At 45.9% G+C, this 18,873-nt stretch overlaps 1 protein-coding gene across 1 annotated transcript; it reads left to right on the plus strand.

Annotated features, from left to right (window-relative positions):
* Positions 1-5,179: 5,179 nt before the first annotated feature.
* LOC130357370 (DNA damage-regulated autophagy modulator protein 1-like) lies at positions 5,180-5,914 on the plus strand. The gene has a single exon (XM_056560058.1). It carries the CDS (start codon positions 5,180-5,182, stop codon positions 5,912-5,914), a length of 735 nt encoding a protein of 244 aa, XP_056416033.1.
* The last annotated feature ends 12,959 nt before the right edge of the window (positions 5,915-18,873 follow it).

The following is an 18,873-nucleotide window of genomic DNA, read 5'->3' on the forward strand; positions in this document are numbered from 1 at the left end:
ATGCCGGACGACTTGCGTGACTTAGCTGCCACCAACTAGGGTTCAAGCCGCAATGTTTTAGGGCACTTTCTGCTTGGCAAAACAAACAGAAATTTTTTAGTCGGCTGCAACAATACCAAATTTTCCAGCCAGGTGTACATGCTTAATTTTCTGGCCTCTGCTACTGCACTTTTTCTGGTGCTGCAATTTTTCTGGCTGCTGCTACAGATGTGGCTGCGACAATACCTAATTTTTCATCCATGTGTACATGCCTAATTTTTCTGGCCTCTGCTGCTGCAATTGTTATGGTGCTGCAATTTTTATGGCCGCTGCTACAGAAGCGGCTGCAACAATACCAAATTTTCCAGCCAGGTCTACATGCCTAATTTTTCAGGTACTCTCTGCTGACATCTCTGTCCATTTTTGCAACCGTGGATATTAGATGTATGCTAATGGTAGCATGGTGGCTCAGAGGTTAGCACTGCTGCCTTGCAGCGCTGGGACCTTGTGTTCAAATCCCACTATGTACTGCCTCAAAGGGGGCTCTAACTATGTGCTGCCTAATATGGGGGAATCTAACTATGTGATGCTAAAGCTTATTCCAAACCATTTAGGAATAATAGGTGATTTATGCCCTTTATGGATTAAAACCAGACTCTGCATCAACAATGTATTTTTTTCCATGGCAGTTTTGCCATGGATCCCACTCCGGCACGCCACAGTCCAGGTGTTAGTCCCCTTGAAACATCTTTTAAATCATTATTGTGGCCAGAAAGAGTCCCTGTGGGTTTTAAAATTCGCCTGCCCATTGAAATCAATGGCGGTTCGCCCAGTTCGCGAACTTTTGTGGAAGTTCGCATTCACGGTTCGCGAACCGAAAATGTTATGCTCGCAACATCACTACACCCAAATAGTTATTAGTGCCCCCACACAGCCCCAATATAGTAGTTAGGACCCTCACACTGTACTCATAGTATTTAGTACCCTCACACTGCCCCCATATAGTAGTTAGGTCCACCACACAGCCCCCATATAGTAGTTAGGTCCACCACACAGCCCCCATTTAGTAGTTGAGAACACACACTGCCCCATACAGTAGTAGTTTCACCACACAGCCCCATATAGTAGTTGAGAACACCACACTGCACCCATATAGTAGTTGAGAACCCCACATTGCTTCCATATAGTAGTTGAAAATCCCACTCTGCTCCCATATAGTAGTTAGTTGCACCACACAGCCCCATACAGTAGTTGAGAACCCCACACAGCCCCCATATAGTAGTTGGGAACCCCAGACTAATTCCATATAGTAGTTGAGAACCCCCCACTGCTCCCATATAGTAATTGAAAACCCCACAAAGCCCCCATATAGTATTTGAGAACCCCAGACTAATTCCATATAGTAGTTGAGAACCCCACTCTACTCCCATATAGTAGTTAGGTCCACCACACTGCTCCCATATAGTAGTTGAGAACCCCACACTGCTCCTATATAGTAGTTGGACCCCCCACATACCACTACTGGTCAAAAAGACACAGGCCTGCAAGGTCTGAATGGCTACAGTCCTACGTAGAGAACGCAGGTAGCGCTTTGCGGAGGGGGCCGGGCAAGTACAGGAAACAGGCAGCAAGTCATTAAAAAAATGAAGTGGCGGCCAGATGTGGCCCATGGGCCATGTGCCGGACACATACTGTAGAGCCACATTCAGCTTTTGTATCACTTCTCTGAGAAAACAGATAAAAAATGCTGTAAAGTGGGACATATGTGTGGAATAGCTGTTGGCTAAATGGTCGTTCTCCCTACAGGTATCTCACCTAACTCCATGTTTGTTTCAGTAGGCAATGGGGAATAAGCAGTCAGGGCCGGCGTTAGGGCGGGGCATCCTAGGCAATTGCCTAGGGCCCCCATCCTAAAGGGGGCCCCTGAAAAGCTTTAAGGCAGTACTAACAATACTCCATTTTGCGCAAAATCGCGGTAAAATCGTGGCATTATGTAAAATGCGAATTTGTGTAAAATGCAGTATTCAGGGCATAAGGCACAGACACTCCTCCCCCTGTCCTGAGCATTCTGGAAGAGACGTCATCATGCTCAGCGCTCCACTAGTAAATCCCCCACACATCCTGCTTGCGCTCCACTACTCGGGGGCCCGGGCCAGCACTTTTTTTTATTTACTTCTACTATGTGCGGCCCTGCAGGGCTGAGGAGGCCAGAGGCTACTGGGAGCCCCTACTGATGTGACCCTGGGGCAGAAGCAACGCAGCCTCAGCAAACCCGGGTAAGGAGAGGCTTTGGGTTGGAGATGTGTATTGTATATATGTATGTGTATGATTTTGTATGATGTGTGCATGATATATTTATGTGTATGTATGATGTGTGTTAGATGTGTATCTATGATGTATGTATGTATGATGTGTGTATGAGGTTTGTTACAGTGTGTCACCCCAGTAGTAAGGAGATTACATGAGGAGGAGGTTTGTTACAGTGTGTCACCCCAGTAGTAAGGAGATTACATGAGGAGGAGGTTTGTTACAGTGTGTCATCCCAGTAGTAAGGGGATTTCATGAGGAGGAGGTTTGTTACAGTGTCTCACCCCAGTAGTAAGGAGATTACATGAGGAGGAGGTTTGTTACAGTGGTTCAGCCCAGTAGTAAGGAGATTACATGAGGAGGTTTGTTACAGTGTGTCACCCCAGTAGTAAGGAGACAACATGAGGAGGAGGTTTGTTACAGTGTGTCACCCCATTAGTAAGGAGATTACATGAGGAGGAGGTTTGTTACAGTGTGTCACCCCAGTAGTAAGGTGATTACTTGAGGATGAGGTATGTTACAGTGTGTCACCCCAGTAGTAAGGTGGAAGTGAAGGGTGGAGTGAAGGGGCAGCAAAATTAGCTTTTGCCTACGGTTGCAAAAATGGGGGGGGGGGGGGGGAGTGGGGCAAAAAAATTGCTTGCCCAGGGTCCAATCAAAGTTAAAGATGGCCCTGGCAGTATTGAGTGGCAGATCCGGGGGGGAGAGGAGGGATTGGCAATGGGGATTTTGCCCCCCCCAGGTTAATTCCCCCCATCACTTTTAAGGACATCCCTATGTCCTGAAAGATCTTTCCTGGTCACAAGTTTGCACCTACTGCTATGGCCTATAAGCTATGAGGAGCGGTGGTCAGAGCACTGAAGCAGGGCAATACATAGACATACAGCCTCCAGCCATACACTATATATGGTTGTAGGCTGTATTTCTGTGGGGGAATATACTGCCAACCTAATTTGGGGGAATAAACTGACAGCCTAATATGGGGGAACTATACTGCCAGCCTAATGTGGGGGAACTATTCTGCCAACCTAATGTGGGGGAACATACTGCCAACCTAATGGGGGGGACTGCAACATAATGTGTGGGGGAACATACTGCCAACCCTAATGTGGGGGAACATACTGCCAACCTAATGTGGGGGTACATACTGCCAACCTAATGTGGGGGAACTACAAACTAATGTGGGGGGAACTATACTGCCAACCTAATGTGGGGAAACTACAACCTAATGTGGGGGAACTATACTGCCAACCTAATGTGGGGGAACTATACTGCCAACCTAATGTGGGGGAACTATACTTCCAACCTAATGTGGGGGAACTATACTGCCAATCTAATGTGGGGGGAACTATACTGTCAACCTAATGTGGGGGAACTATACTGCCTATCTAATGTGTGGGAACTATACTGCCAACCTAATGTGGGGGAACTATACAAAAATATAAAATTGTACTATTCTGATCCCTATAACTATTTTATTTTTCTGTAAATGGGAATGTATGAGGTCATTTTTTGCGCTGTGATTTGTAGTTTTTATCGGTACCATTTTTGTTTTAATGGGACTTTTCAATTGCTTTTTTAGATATTTTTATGGTATTTGAAGTGACCCAAAATGTGCAAATCTGGTTAGTGCACTATTACGACTTTTGGGGCCCCACTTTTGATTTTGCCTAGGGCCACGCTAAGCCTAAAACCGGCCCTGCCAATGGGAAATTACCTATTACCTTGTTTAAACTGCACATTTTTTAAGTTATTTGCAAATATAGGAGCTCACCAGACCTCAATAATCTACACAGACCAATGAGGCACGTGCTATTATTCCATAGTGCAAGACCCCGATTCCGGCTCTATGGTCAATATGTCACCAGGGGAGGATGGGGGGGGGGGGGGGGCTGACTGAGAAGACAGGTTGAGTTTTATTTTATTTGTTTTCCTTCCACAAACATTTTTTTTATGGACTTTTAATTATAAACATAAGAAAAGGGGGTGAAAGTGGTTGTGTGTAGCCCCCACAGGACGGCCATGAAACCGATGGACACAGTAGGTACTGTTACCATGTGATGTGTGGGGGCCAAGATACAGTTATATTGTGTAACTAAAGAAGGGCTGTCAATCAGCTGACCCAAAGATCTGGTGTAATAATATGTATGTTAGAAAAGCATATAAATATATATAAAATTGTACTGACATATTCTTGGTTTCTTTTAAAAGAGCTATATAAAAAAAACTAAGGAAAAAAGTCCATAATTCTTTTCTACATATTTTCTTTTGTATTGGACTTTACACAGAAAACAATAAAATATAATGTGGACACCTACAAATGTACAAATATATCCAAGTACAACCCCATCTGAAATGTATTTTTTGTTTGTTTTTTTAACCACTGAGCAGTCACAGAAATGTTAATACATATAAGGTACAGACCTGCAGGTTTATTTAAATGTAACGGTCAGAATAAAAACCTTTTTATATGTTGTACATCTGACAAAACATTAACCTTTGTAGTAAAAGAAGAGAATTGGCAGAATTACAGACACATAAGGTTATATTCAGATGAATTCATGTTGAAAGAGATTTTGGAAAACCCTGTTGAAATGTGGATTCAGCCATTACTAGTTTTACTTGACTGTGGAAACACTAAATATCAGCAAATGGGATGCCAGGATTGTCTGCATAAAGATCTACAACACTGAGGACCAATCAGTATGCAGCATGATGGTGTTACCGAGATGAACCAAAGAATGACATCACAGATGTGACATCATCGAGTTCCGAGCCTATAGAAAAACCTGCCTGACAATCTGATTACACAGAGAGAGTTGGACAGAGACAGCGGCTTTTGCTTAGCAAATCTTTCCTTTATCTCAGCGATTTTTTGTTGTTTCTTTGTGCCATGGAGATCCAGGGATTAGGTTTCTTGCCTCTCCTTTGGGTCACATGGAACCTTTTGGGCCTCATCACTGTTGTCACCTTGACCATCGCCCTAGGACATAACAGACAGCCGTTTATCAGTGACACGGCTGTAGGACATCCTGAGTGGATAATATATAAGGTTGTGTTCTTTGGTGCACCCATCATAGGAGTTGCCGTCGCCTACCTGCAGTACCGATTTATGTTCCTGCGCTCTGAACCATCTGCAAAGCATTTTAGGATTTACCAGAAGATCTTGTTTACCTTAGGATGCATCGTGTGCATAGGAACAGCCCTGAATGGCGTATTTACTATGGGGAACAATCCTACAATACACAGGATCAGCTCAGGTATGGCATTTTTTTGTGGAGCCATATATAATATGTGCCAAGCTGGATTCCTTTACAAAAGGTCATACAGCAGCCGGATTCTTTGCCATATAAGGCTGGCCTCCACCTTAGTGACTTCTGTGGTACTGCTGCTCTTCAGTGCTGGTCAGGTCTCCTTCTATATGGAGCTGTGCACCGGACACTGCGAGGCGATTATCTATGTCCCCGTCTTGGTGGCTGAATACCTGGGATTTTGCGGCGTCACGTTATACCAAGTGACCAGCTACACAGATTTTCAGCATCTGTCATTGAAGATTTCCAGAAATGACATTAACGTCAGCCTGAGGACCAAGATACCGGACCCGGAACAGAACCCTCCTGTGGAATAGTGAAGACTGAGGCCTATGACTACAGCCGGGAGCCGAGGACGTACATTTATCCTGTGTATTATTCTTAATAAATATATATATTTATATATATAAAAAAACATGTCTCATCCTTCTCTTAACACCTGCCATTGGGGAAGAGTCAGAAAGCACATCACAGGGTTCAGCACTGGCATAATGTGGTCTGCTTAGCATGACACCATCATGGGTTGAAATGTAAATTAGGTTTAACCCCTTAAGGACCTAGGGCGTATGGATACGCCCTGGGTTTCTGGTACTTCAGGACCCAGGGCTTATCCATACGCCCGTGGGAATTTCAGTCCCTGCCGTGCGCCGGGCGGGGACCGGATCGGGGTGCCTAATGATATCGATCAGCAGGCACCCCGCGCAAATGCTCAGAGGGGTCATCATACCCCCCATGTTGGCGATCGGCGCAAATCGCAAGTGAATTCACACTTGCAATTTGCACCGATTCCAGGTCATACGGGTCTATGGTGACCCGGCGACCCAGAATATAAGGGGGATCGTGGTTGTCTAAGACACCCACTATCCCCCTGAAGGGATATGAGTGAGGTGGCAGAAGTGCCACCCCTTCTATCCCTGCTCTTGGTGGTCTAGACGCAGATCGGGGGCGGGGGGGGGGGGGGTTGACTTTCGTTGCCCCCGTTCTGCCCATCCACAATAGGCAGGGCAGAACGGGGAACCGACAAAGGAACGGGGGCAGAAGATCCACTTACCCATCCGGAGGCTGCGGGCGATGGTGATCGGCGGGCAGCGATGTCGTGCGGCAGAAGAGGACGTCTCCCTGGATCCTACGGAAATCGGTAAGTTGCCTAGCAACATCTGGAGGGCTATAGTCTGAGACCACTATTCAGTGGTCTCTAGACTTTACCCCTACAGATGTTGCAAAACTACAACTCCCAGCATGCCCAGACAGCTGTTTGGGCATGCTGGAATATGTAGTTTTGCAACAGCTGGAGGGCTACAGTTTGAGACCACTATACAGTGGTCTCTAAACTGTATCCCTCCAGATCTTGCAAAACTACAACTCCTAGCATGCCCAAACAGCTGTTTGCTGTCTGGGCATGCTGGGATTTGTAGTTTTGCAACATCTGGAGGTCCACGGTTTGGAGATCACTGTGCAGTGGTCTATAAACTGTAGCCCTCCAGATATTGCAAAACTGCAAATCCCAGCATGCCCAAACAGCAAACAGCAGAGTTGTTGTTGCATACCTCCATCTGTTGCATAACTACATCTCCCAGCATGCCCTTCGGTGATCACTACATGCTAGGAGTTGTAGTTTTGCAAAAGCTGGAGGCACACTGGTTGGAAAATACTGAGTTAGGAACAGAACCTAACTGAAGGTTTTCCAACCAGTGTGCCTCCAGCTGTTGCAAAAGTACAACTCCCAGCATGCAAGGTCAGTCAGTGCATGCTGGGAGTTGAAGTTTTGAAACAGCTGGAGGTTTGCCCCCCCCCCCCCCCCCCCATGTGAATGTACAGGGTGCATTCACACAGGCAGGTTTAAAGTAAGTTTCCTGCTTCAAGTTTGGGCTGCGGCAAATATTTCTCCGCAGTGCAAACTCCTAGCGGTAAGCTCGCTGTAAACCTGTCAGTGCGAACGTACCCTAAAAACACTACACTACACTCCCTTACACTGTTACCCACAATAAAAAAAGAAAAACATTTTGTACAGCAGTGTTTCCAAAACAGAGCCTCTAGCTGTGGCAAAACAACAACTCCCAGCATTTCTGGACAGCCACTGACTGTCCAGGCATGCTGGGAGTTTAGCAACAGCTGGAGTCACCCTGTTTGGGAATCACTGGCGTACAATACCCCTATGTCCACCCCTATGCAATCCCTAATTTAGTCCTCAATTGCGCATGGCGCTCTCATTCACTTCGGAGCCCTGTCGTATTTCAAGGAAACAGTTTAGGGCCACATATGTGGTATTTCCGTACTTGGGAGAAATTGCATTAAAAATTTTGTGGGGCTTTTTCTCCTTTTACCCCTTATGAAAAGGAAAAGTTGGGTGCTACACCAGCCTGTTAGTGTAAAAAAAATTAAATGTTTACACTAACATGCTGGTGTTGCCCCATACTTTTTATTTTCACAAGCGGTAAAAGGAAAAAAAGACCCCCAAAATTTGTAACGCAATTTCTCCTGAGTAAAATGCGTAAAATGCTATGCTGGCGCACAACAAGGTTCAGGAGTGAGAGCGTGCCATGTACATTTGAGGCCTAAATTGGTGATTTGCACAGGGTGGCTGATTTTACAGCGGTTCTGACATAAATGCAAAAAAAGAAATACTCACATGTGACCCCATTTTGGAAACTATACCCCTCACGGAAGGTGATAAGGGGTATAGTGAGCCTTAACATCCCACAGGTGTTTGACAAATTTTCATTAAAGTTGGATGGAAAAATGAAAAAAAAAAGATTTTTTTCACTAAAATGCTGGTGTTACCCTAAATTTTTCATTTTCACAAGGGGAAATAGGAAAAAAGCCCCCCAAAATGTTTAACCCCATTTCTCCTGAGTAAGAAAATACCCCATATGTGGATGTAAAGTGCTCTGTGGGCGAACTACAATGCTCAGAAGAGAAGGAGCGCCATTGGGATATTGAAGAGAAAATTTGTCCGGAATTGAAGGCCACGTGTGTTTACAAAGCCCCCATAGCTCCAAACCAATGGACCCACCCACATGTGACCCCCTTTTGGAAACCACACCCCTCATGGGTGCAGTGAGCATTTATGCCTCACAAGTGTCTGACAGATTTTTGGAACAGTGGTCCCTGAAAATGAAAAATTTAATTTTTCATTTGCACAGCCCACTGTTCCAAAGATATGTCAAACGCCAGTGGGGTGTTAATGCTCACTGCACCCCTTATTAAATTCTGTGAGGGGTGTAGTTTCCAAAATGGGGTCACATGTGTGGGGTCCACTGTTCTGGCACCACGGGGGGCTTTGTAAACGCACATGGCCCCTGACTACCATTCCAAACAAATTATCTTTCCAAAAGCTCAATGGCGCTCCTCCTCTTCTGAGCATTGTAGTGCGCCAGCAGAGCACTTGACTTCCACACATGGGGTATTTCCATTCTCAGAAGAAATGGGGTTACACATTTTGGGGTCATTTTCTCCTATTACCCCTTGTAAAAATGTAAAATTTAGGGAACAAAATGCATTTTAGTAAAAAAAAATGTTTTCTTCATTTACACATCCAACTTTAATAAAAAGCCGTCAAACACCTGTAAGTAGATAAGGCTCACTGTACACCTTGTTACATTCCTTAAGGGGTGTAGTTTCCAAAATATTATGCCATATGAATATTTTTTGCTGTTCTGGCAGCACAGGGGCTTCCTAAATGTGACATGCCCCCAAAAAAACATTACAGCAAAATTTGCTTTCAAAAAGCCAAATGTGACTCCTTCTCTTCTGAGCATTGTAGTTCGCCCGCAGAGCATTTTACGTCCTAACATGGGGTATTTCCATACTCATAAGAGATGGGGTTACACATTTTGGAGGGCATTTTCTCCCATTACCTTTTGTAAAAAAATGGTAAATTTGGGGAAAAAACTGCACTTTAGTGAAAATGTTTTTTTTTCATTTACACATCCAATTTTAACGAAAAGTCGTCAAACACCTGTGGGGTGTTAAGGCTAACTGGACCCCTTTTTACGTGCCTTGAGGGGTGTAGTTTCCAAAATGGTATGCCATGTGGGGTTTTCTGCTGTTCTGGCACCATAAGGGCTTTCCAAATGCGACATGCCCCCCAAAAACCTTTTCAGCAAAATTCATTCTCCAAAATCCAATTGTTGCTCCTACCCTTCTGAGTCCTCTACTGTGCCCGCCGAACACTTGACATACACATATGAGGTATTTCCTTACTTGAGAGAAATTGGGTTACAAATTTTGGGTGGCTTTTTCTCTTATTACCACTATAAAACTGGGTCTACAAGAACATGCAAGTGTAAAAAATGAAGATTTAGAATTTTCTCTTTCACTTTGTTGCTATTCCTGTGAAACACCTAAAGGGTTAACACACTTACTGAATGTCATTTTGGATACTTTGAGTGGTGCGGTTAATATAATGGGGTCATTTGTGGGGTATTTCTAATATGAAGGCCCTTCAAATCCACTTAAAAACTGAACTGGTTCTGAAAAATTCCGATTTTGAAAATTTTGTGAAAATCTGAAAATTGCTGCTGAACTTTGAAGCCCTCTGATGTCTTCCGAAAGTAATAAAACATGTCAACTTTATGATTAGTGTTGCTCGCGAATATTCGCAATTCGAATTTTATTCGCGAATATCGCATATTTGCGAATTCACGAATATTCGCGAATATAGCGCTATATATTCGTAATTACGAATATTCTTTATTTTTTTTTTTTTTTCACAGTACACATCACAGTGATCATCCTTCTCTGCTTCCAGCTTATGTGGTGCAAGAAGGCTCTAATACTACTGTGTGAGACTGGTGTGCGAATCTTCGCATATACGAAAATTTGCATATGATAATTTTCGCATATGTTAATTTTTGTACATACAAATTTTCGCATATGCTAATTTTCGCATGTGCGAATATTCGCATATGCGGAAATAAAACGAGGCTATTACGAATATGCGAATATTCGCGAATATAACGAATATTCGTCCATATATTCGCGAATATTCGTGAATTCGAATATGGCCTATGCCGCTCAACACTATTTATGATGCAAACATAAAGTAGACATATTGTATATGTGAATCAATATATAATTGATTTGGAATATCCATTTTCCTTATAAGCAGAGAGCTTCAAAGTTTTTTCATCAAATTTTGGAATTTTTCACCAAGAAATGATGCAAGTATCAACAAAATTTTACCACTAACATAAAGTAGAATATGTCACGAAAAAATCTCGGAATCAGAATGAAAAGTAAAAGCATCTCAGAGTTATTAATGCTTAAAGTGACAGTGGTCAGATGTTCAAAAAATGGCCGGGTCCTTAAGGTATAAATGGGCTGGGTCCTTAAGGGGTTAAGAAGAATCCTCTTCCATACTTAGGGTACGTTCCCACACGGCGTATTTTGCTGCGTATTTGCTGCGTATTTGGTGCTGCGTATTTTCCTACCCATTGACTTCAATAGAGAAAATAAAATACGCAGCAGCAAATACGCAGCAAATACGCAGCAAATACGCCGTGTGGGAATGTACCCTTATGGTAAAACCTTATTTCCTCTAGATGTAGAGGCAGCCAGCTTGTCATGGTTACAGATCTCTGATCTGCTCATTGACATATTTCTAATGAAAATGGTTTTTTTCTTATATTTGGAAGTCTTCATCTACCCCCGATTAGTTGGCACCAAGTGAACTGTACAGTAAGTTTGAATGGACTGTAACAACTAATTTGGACTAAAATGTGTATAATTGCACTGGTGGCAAAAAAACAGTTCACCAGATGACCATTTAGTGGTTGTTCAACCATTAACCTACTGCTTTTAGGCAACTGAAGAGATCTCGTATCAGAAATGTTTGGCTTTCCATATGACATTATGTTAAAAAGAAATCTAAAAACAGACTTTTAGCCCTGTAGAGCAGAGGTGTCAAACTAATTTTCACCAAGGGCCACATGAGCCTTATAGTTGTCTTCAAAGGTCTGCAGGTCTTGTGTTCCCTTATGCTCCTATATAGTAGTTAGGTCCCCCACACTTCCCCAATATAGTACTTAGGTCCCCTCAGTGCTAACATATAGCAGTTAGGCCTCTATACTGCCACCATATTGTAGTGTGCCTCCCGCACTCCCAACATATAGTAGTTAGGATCCCCACACTGCACCCAAATAGAGATGTCGCGAATTGTTCGCCCGCGAACAGTTCCCGGCGAACTTAGCATGTTCATATCGCCGGGCGAACATATGTGAAGTTCGATCCGCCCCCTATACTTTAACATTTAAGTAAACTTTGACCCTGTGAGTCAGAGTCAGCAGACACATTACAGCCAATCAGCATCAGTCCCTCCCTTCCAGACCCTCCTACCTCTTTCACGGACGCCATTTTAGCCTCATTCAGCATGCTGCAGGCTTAGGAAGTGGAGGGTTAGAGAAGCTGCTCCTGCTGTATAGGGAAAGTGACAGCTAGGTTGCTGCTATGTGGTGTATTTAGGGTCCAGTGTACTTCTAAAGAACTGGCAAGTTTTTTTTGCTCATTGTCACACTAGTGCAAATCACATTAGGTGCGACAGTTGTGCAAATAAAAAAAAAAAAACTTTTTTGGCTGTTAAATAAAATCAGCCGTCACTGTTAGTTCACGTCACAGTTGCCATTTTTCTTGCCTGCAGGGCAAATTGTGTCACCCTAGTGCAAATCACATTAGGTGTGACACTTGTGTAAATTTAACCAACAAAATGACAGGCAGAGGAAGGCCACCCCGCAGGGGCCATCGTGGTGCTGGGATTCCCTTTGGCCCTAGAATGGCCAGTGTTCAGAGGCCACGTACCCTGAACCCCCAAAGTTCTGAGGACTTAGTTGACTGACTATCACAAGACACCCAACCTACTACTAAAGCTTCCGCTTGCTTTGAAGAGGAGGAGGAAGACCAACCACAGCAGGCATCCCAGGGTGCTCCTTGTCACCTATCTGGTTCCCGTGGTGTTGCATGTGGCTGGGGGGAAGAAGATTATACCTTCCCTGACATCACTGAGGACGAGGAATGGGACATGAGTAGCTCGGCATCCGTCCTTGTGCAAATAGGGTCTTTCATGCTGTCGTGCCTGTTGAAGGACCCTCGTATAAAAAGGATGAAGGAGAACGACCTGTACTGGGTGTCCACGCTACTAGACCCCCGGTATAAACATTAAGTGCCTGACATGTTACCGCATTACAGCAAGGCGGAAAGGATTCAGCAGGTCCCAAATAAATTAAGAAGTATGCTGTACACAGCGTATAAGGGTCATGTCACAGCACAACAGGGATCTAACAGGGGAAGAGGTGAAAGTAATCCTCCTCCTCCTCCCACGAACACGCCAGCAAGGACAGGAAGCTGTACAGACATGCTGTTGATGGAGGACATGCAGAGCTTTTTAAGTCCTACGCATCGCCACAGCCCTTCGTGGTCCATCATCAGAGAACGACTTGACCGACAGGTAGCAGACTACCTGGCCTTAACCGCAGATATCGACACTCTGAGGAGCGATGAACCCCTTGACTACTGGGTGTGCCGGCTTGACCTGTGGCCTGAGCTATCCCAATTTGCGCTCAAACTTCTGGCCTGTCCCGCTTCAAGTGTCCTGTCAGAAAGGACCTTCAGTGCAGAAGGAGGTATTGTCACTGAGAAGAGGAGTCGCCTTGGTCAAAAAAGTCTGGATTACCTCACTTTTTTTTAAGATGAATGAGGGATGGATCCCGAAGGGACTGACACTGGGCGATACATTTGACTGAACAAGGCCTGATCAGATGACCTACCTTGGCCTAAAAATGGTCCACACACTGCTGTATTTGAACTCTGAATGCCGGACGACTTGCGTGACTTAGCCGCCACCAACTAGGGTTCAAGCCGCAATGTTTTAGGGCACTTTCTGCTTGGCAAAACAAACAGAAATTTTTCAGTCCGCTGCTACAGCAGCGGCTGCTACAGCAGCGGCTGCTACAGCAGCGGCTGCAACAATACCAAATTTTCCAGCCAGGTGTACATGCCTAATTTTCTGGCCTCTGCTACTGCACTTTTTCTGGCTGCTGCTACAGATGTGGCTGCGACAATACCAAATTTTCCAGCCAGGTGTACATGCCTAATTTTCTGGCCTCTGCTACTGCACTTTTTCTGGCTGCTGCTACAGATGTGGCTGCGACAATACCTAATTTTTCATCCATGTGTACATGCCTAATTTTTCTGGCCTCTGCTGCTGCAATTGTTATGGTGCTGCAATTTTTATGGCCGCTGCTACAGAAGCGGCTGCAACAATACCAAATTTTCCAGCCAGGTCTACATGCCTAATTTTTCAGGTACTCTCTGCTGACATCTCTGTCCATTTTTGCAACCGTGGATATTAGATGTATGCTAATGGTAGCATGGTGGCTCAGAGGTTAGCACTGCTGCCTTGCAGCGCTGGGACCTTGTGTTCAAATCCCACTATGTACTGCCTCAAAGGGGGCTCTAACTATGTGCTGCCTAATATGGGGGAATCTAACTATGTGATGCTAAAGCTTATTCCAAACCATTTAGGAATAATAGGTGATTTATGCCCTTTATGGATTAAAACCAGACTCTGCATCAACAATGTATTTTTTTCCATGGCAGTTTTGCCATGGATCCCACTCCGGCACGCCACAGTCCAGGTGTTAGTCCCCTTGAAACATCTTTTAAATCATTATTGTGGCCAGAAAGAGTCCCTGTGGGTTTTAAAATTCGCCTGCCCATTGAAATCAATGGCGGTTCGCCCAGTTCGCGAAATTGGGGATTTTGCTCCCCCAGGTTAATTCCCCCCATCACTTTTAAGGACATCCTTATGTCCTGAAAGATCTTTCCTGGTCACAAGTTTGCACCTACTGCTATGGCCTATAAGCTATGAGGAGCGGTGGTCAGAGCACTGAAGCAGGGTAATACATAGACATACAGCCTCCAGCCATACACTATATATGGTTGTAGGCTGTATTTCTGTGGGGGAATATACTGCCAACCTAATTTGGGGGAATAAACTGACAGCCTAATATGGGGGAACTATACTGCCAGCCTAATGTGGGGGAACTATTCTGCCAACCTAATGTGGGGAAACATACTGCCAACCTAATGTGGGGGACTATACTGCCAACCTAATGTGGGGAAACATACTGCCAACCTAATGTGGGGAAACATACTGCCAACCTAATGGTGGGGAACTATTCTGCCAACCTAATGTTGGGGAACATACTGCCAGCCTAATGTGGGGGAACTACTCTGCCAACCTAATGTTGGGGAACATACTGCCAGCCTAATGTGGGTGAACTATACTGCCAACCTAATGTGGGGGGAACTATACTGCCAACCTAATGTGGGGGACTATACTGCCAACCTAATGTGGGGGAACTATACTGCCAACCTAATGTGGGGGGAACTATACTACAAACCTAATGTCGGGGACTATACTGCCAACCTAATGTGGGAACTATACTGCCAACCTAATGTGGGGGAACTATACTGCCAGTCTAATGTGGGGGAACTATACTGCCAACCTAATGTGGGGGAACTATACTGCCAACCTAATGTGGGGGACATATGCTGCCAACCTAATGTGGGGGGGGGGAACTATGCTGCGTACTTAAAGGGGTAGTCCACTGCCCCAGCGTTCAGAACATTTTCAGCAGGCCAGGGGTGAGGTGGGGAAAGGGGTGGCAACAGCTGGAGGCACAAAATGGGTCGGGTCACCGTCAGATCCACAGATGTTTCTGGCACGGAAATTCCATTTTCTGTGTCCGCCCAGAATGCATGGCTGTCTATGAGACGCTGCATTCCTGTGCAGTCCTAGTGCCGGCATATTATGTCGGTGTCCTGCAGTTTGCGGAATATCTGCACAGAGATTCTCCATGTGGACATTCTGTCTGTGAACTTATCCTTATAGTATATGTAGGCGCTATTACTGATTGGTAGCATTGAGATCACTGTTTATCTGTGTGCGGTGACTATTACTGTATAAAGAACAAGGTTATAATATAAGGTTAGGGCTACATGGCAAAATGTGATCACACATAGAGAAATCCAGCACAAATCAGTTCTTGCTCTTCAGGTGATTTATTAAACCCTTAAAACAGCATCATAAAATGTTTGGTTTTCTGGGAACCTGTGGTTTCCTCCGACCATCCATGTTATGATGCCGTTTTGCGCTGGATTTCTCTACGTGTGCCCTTACAAGTTGCTATTGCTCCACAGCTGTCCGTGCACGTCGCTCTTGCAAAGGGGGGAGCTGAGCTGATCTGCACTAAATGGGGTCACGTTGTGACCCCCAAATTCCCACAGCCACAAATTCATCCTGGATGGAATTATTACGTTTCTCATGTTGTGGGTACAGCCATTTGTGGTTTGCAGCGCAGTCTCATTTACTCGCATTAGCCGAGATGCAGCACAATTCAGGGGGCACAACATAGTGATCTTTGGTCACGCAATCTGGGGGGCCCCATTTTTGCCCAGGGCCTCACTTAGTCTAAAACCGGCCCTGCTTCTATAATATCTACTATAGGTCTTCTCTGGAATTGGACCCCACTACTTCATATGTGCATAAATGAGCTTTGGTAGCCCAAATACCCGTTGCTAGTCTATCAATTGTCCTTCCTTAAGGCACTTTTGCATACCGGAAATACCTTAGAAGACCTATTGTTTTAGGCATGATGTGACCAAGTCGTCTAGCCATTACATTACAATGGAATAAAAAGCAATTATCACATTTACTCCAGAATGTCAAAAATATTTACTCCATTTGTCAAAAATATTTTGGCATTCCAGGGACTCTGCAGGTTGATATGATGCTAAAAATTGCATTTCTCTGTCAGTACCTGCAGTGTTACAGAAAAAATGGAGAAAAAAGAAATTAAAATTTCACCTTTACATCACATTAATTTATGTTAAAGGGAACCGGTCATCAGATCGGTTACCATTTATAAGGCATGGCAACGCTTCTTCTTCCTCCCCCCAGACATTCCTACCTGATTTGTAGTTTAACCAGTGTCCCCCACTGGCCCCATAAGTAGTCCCTTAGGCAGAGGCTATACACACCAAGTCCCGTCTGCTTCTCTCTAACCACGCCCCCTTCAGCATGATTGACAGCCCTTGTCAGCACTCTGCTCTAAGGAGGTTGAGCAGAGCAATGTAGCGGGCCATGCAGGAGCTGCCAATCATGCTGAGGGGGGTTGATTACAGTGCAGCAGACGGGAAAACCATATATACTCACTATCCCTGCAGGAAGGAACATGGTGAGGAAGAAGATTTTACCATATATTTGTTACGCCGAGCGCTCCGGGTCCCCGCTCCTCCCCGGAGCGCTCGCAACATCCTCGCTACGGCAGCGCCCCGGTCAGATCCACTGACCGGGTGCGCTGCGATACCGCCTCCAGCCGGGATGCGATTCGCGATGCGGGTGGCGCCCGCTCGCGATGCGCACCCCGGCTTCCGTACCTGACTCGCTCTCCCTCGGTCCTGTCCCGACGCGCGCGGCCCCGCTCCCTAGGGCGCGCGCGCGCCGGGTCTCTGCGATTTAAAGGGCCACTGCGCCACTGATTGGCGCAGTGGTTCCAATTAGTGTCTTCACCTGTGCACTCCCTATGTATACCTCACTTCCCCTGCACTCCCTCGCCGGATCTTGTTGCCCTTGTGCCTAGTGAAAGCGTTCCCTTGTGTGTTCCTAGCCTGTGTTCCAGACCTCCTGCCGTTGCCCCTGACTACGATCCTTGCTGCCTGCCCCGACCTTCTGCTACGTCCGACCTTGCTTTTGTCTACTCCCTTGTACCGCGCCTATCTTCAGCAGTCAGAGAGGTTGAGCCGTTGCTAGTGGATACGACCTGGTTACTACCGCCGCAGCAAGACCATCCCGCTTTGCGGCGGGCTCTGGTGAACACCATTAGTAACTTAGAACCGGTCCACTGGCACGGTCCACGCCAATCCCTCTCTGGCACAGAGGATCCACCTCCTGCCAGCCGGCATCGTGACAGTAGATCCGGCCATGGATCCCGCTGAAGTACCTCTGCCAGTTGTCGCCGACCTCACCACGGTGGTCGCCCAGCAGTCACAACAGATAGCGCAACAAGGCCACCAGCTGTCTCAACTGACCGTGATGCTACAGCAGCTACTACCACAGCTTCAGCAATCATCTCCTCCGCCAGCTCCTGCACCTCCTCCGCAGCGAGTGGCCGCTTCAGGCCTACGACTATCCTTGCCGGATAAATTTGATGGGGACTCTAAGTTTTGCCGTGGCTTCCTTTCACAATGTTCCCTGCACTTGGAGATGATGTCGGACCAGTTTCCTACTGAAAGGTCTAAGGTGGCTTTCGTAGTCAGCCTTCTGTCTGGAAAAGCTCTGTCATGGGCCACACCGCTCTGGGACCGCAATGACCCCGTCACTGCCTCTGTACACTCCTTCTTCTCGGAAATTCGTAGTGTCTTTGAGGAACCTGCCCGAGCCTCTTCTGCTGAGACTGCCCTGCTGAACCTGGTCCAGGGTAATTCTTCCGTTGGCGAGTACGCCATACAATTCCGTACTCTTGCTTCTGAACTATCCTGGAATAATGAGGCCCTCTGCGCGACCTTTAAAAAAGGCCTATCCAGCAACATTAAAGATGTTCTGGCCGCACGAGAAATTCCTGCTAATCTACATGAACTCATTAATCTTGCCACTCGCATTGACATGCGTTTTTCCGAAAGGCGTCAGGAGCTCCGCCAGGATATGGACTTTGTTCGCACGAGGCGTTTTTTCTCCCCGGCTCCTCTCTCCTCTGGTCCTCTGCAATCCGTTCCTGTGCCTCCCGCCGTGGAGGCTATGCAAGTTGACCGGTCTCGCCTGACACCTCAAGAGAGGACACGACGCCGCATGGAGAATCTCTGCCTGTACTGTGCCGGTACCGAACACTTCCTGAAGGATTGTCCTATCCGTCCTCCCCGCCTGGAAAGACGCACGCTGACTCCGCACAAAGGTGAGACAATCCTTGACGTCAACTCTGCTTCTCCACGTCTTACTGTGCCTGTGCGGATATCTGCATCTACCTTCTCCTTCTTTACTATGGCCTTCTTGGATTCCGGATCTGCAGGAAACTTTGTTTTGGCCTCTCTCATCAACAGGTTCAACATCCCGGTAACCAGTCTCGCCAGACCCCTCTACATCAATTGTGTTAACAATGAAAGATTGGATTGTACCATACGTTACCGCACGGAGCCCCTCCTAATGTGCATTGGACCTCATCATGAAAAAATTGAGTTTTTGGTCCTCCCCAATTGCACTTCCGAAATTCTCCTTGGACTACCG

This window comes from Hyla sarda, chromosome 2 (genome assembly GCF_029499605.1).
Source record: "Hyla sarda isolate aHylSar1 chromosome 2, aHylSar1.hap1, whole genome shotgun sequence".
Classification (NCBI taxonomy): Eukaryota; Metazoa; Chordata; class Amphibia; order Anura; family Hylidae; genus Hyla; species Hyla sarda.

Coding starts and splice junctions, on each gene's coding strand:
- LOC130357370 (XM_056560058.1), top strand. CDS start 5,180: ATGGAGATCCAGGGATTAGGTTTCTTGCCTCTCCTTTGGGTCACATGG.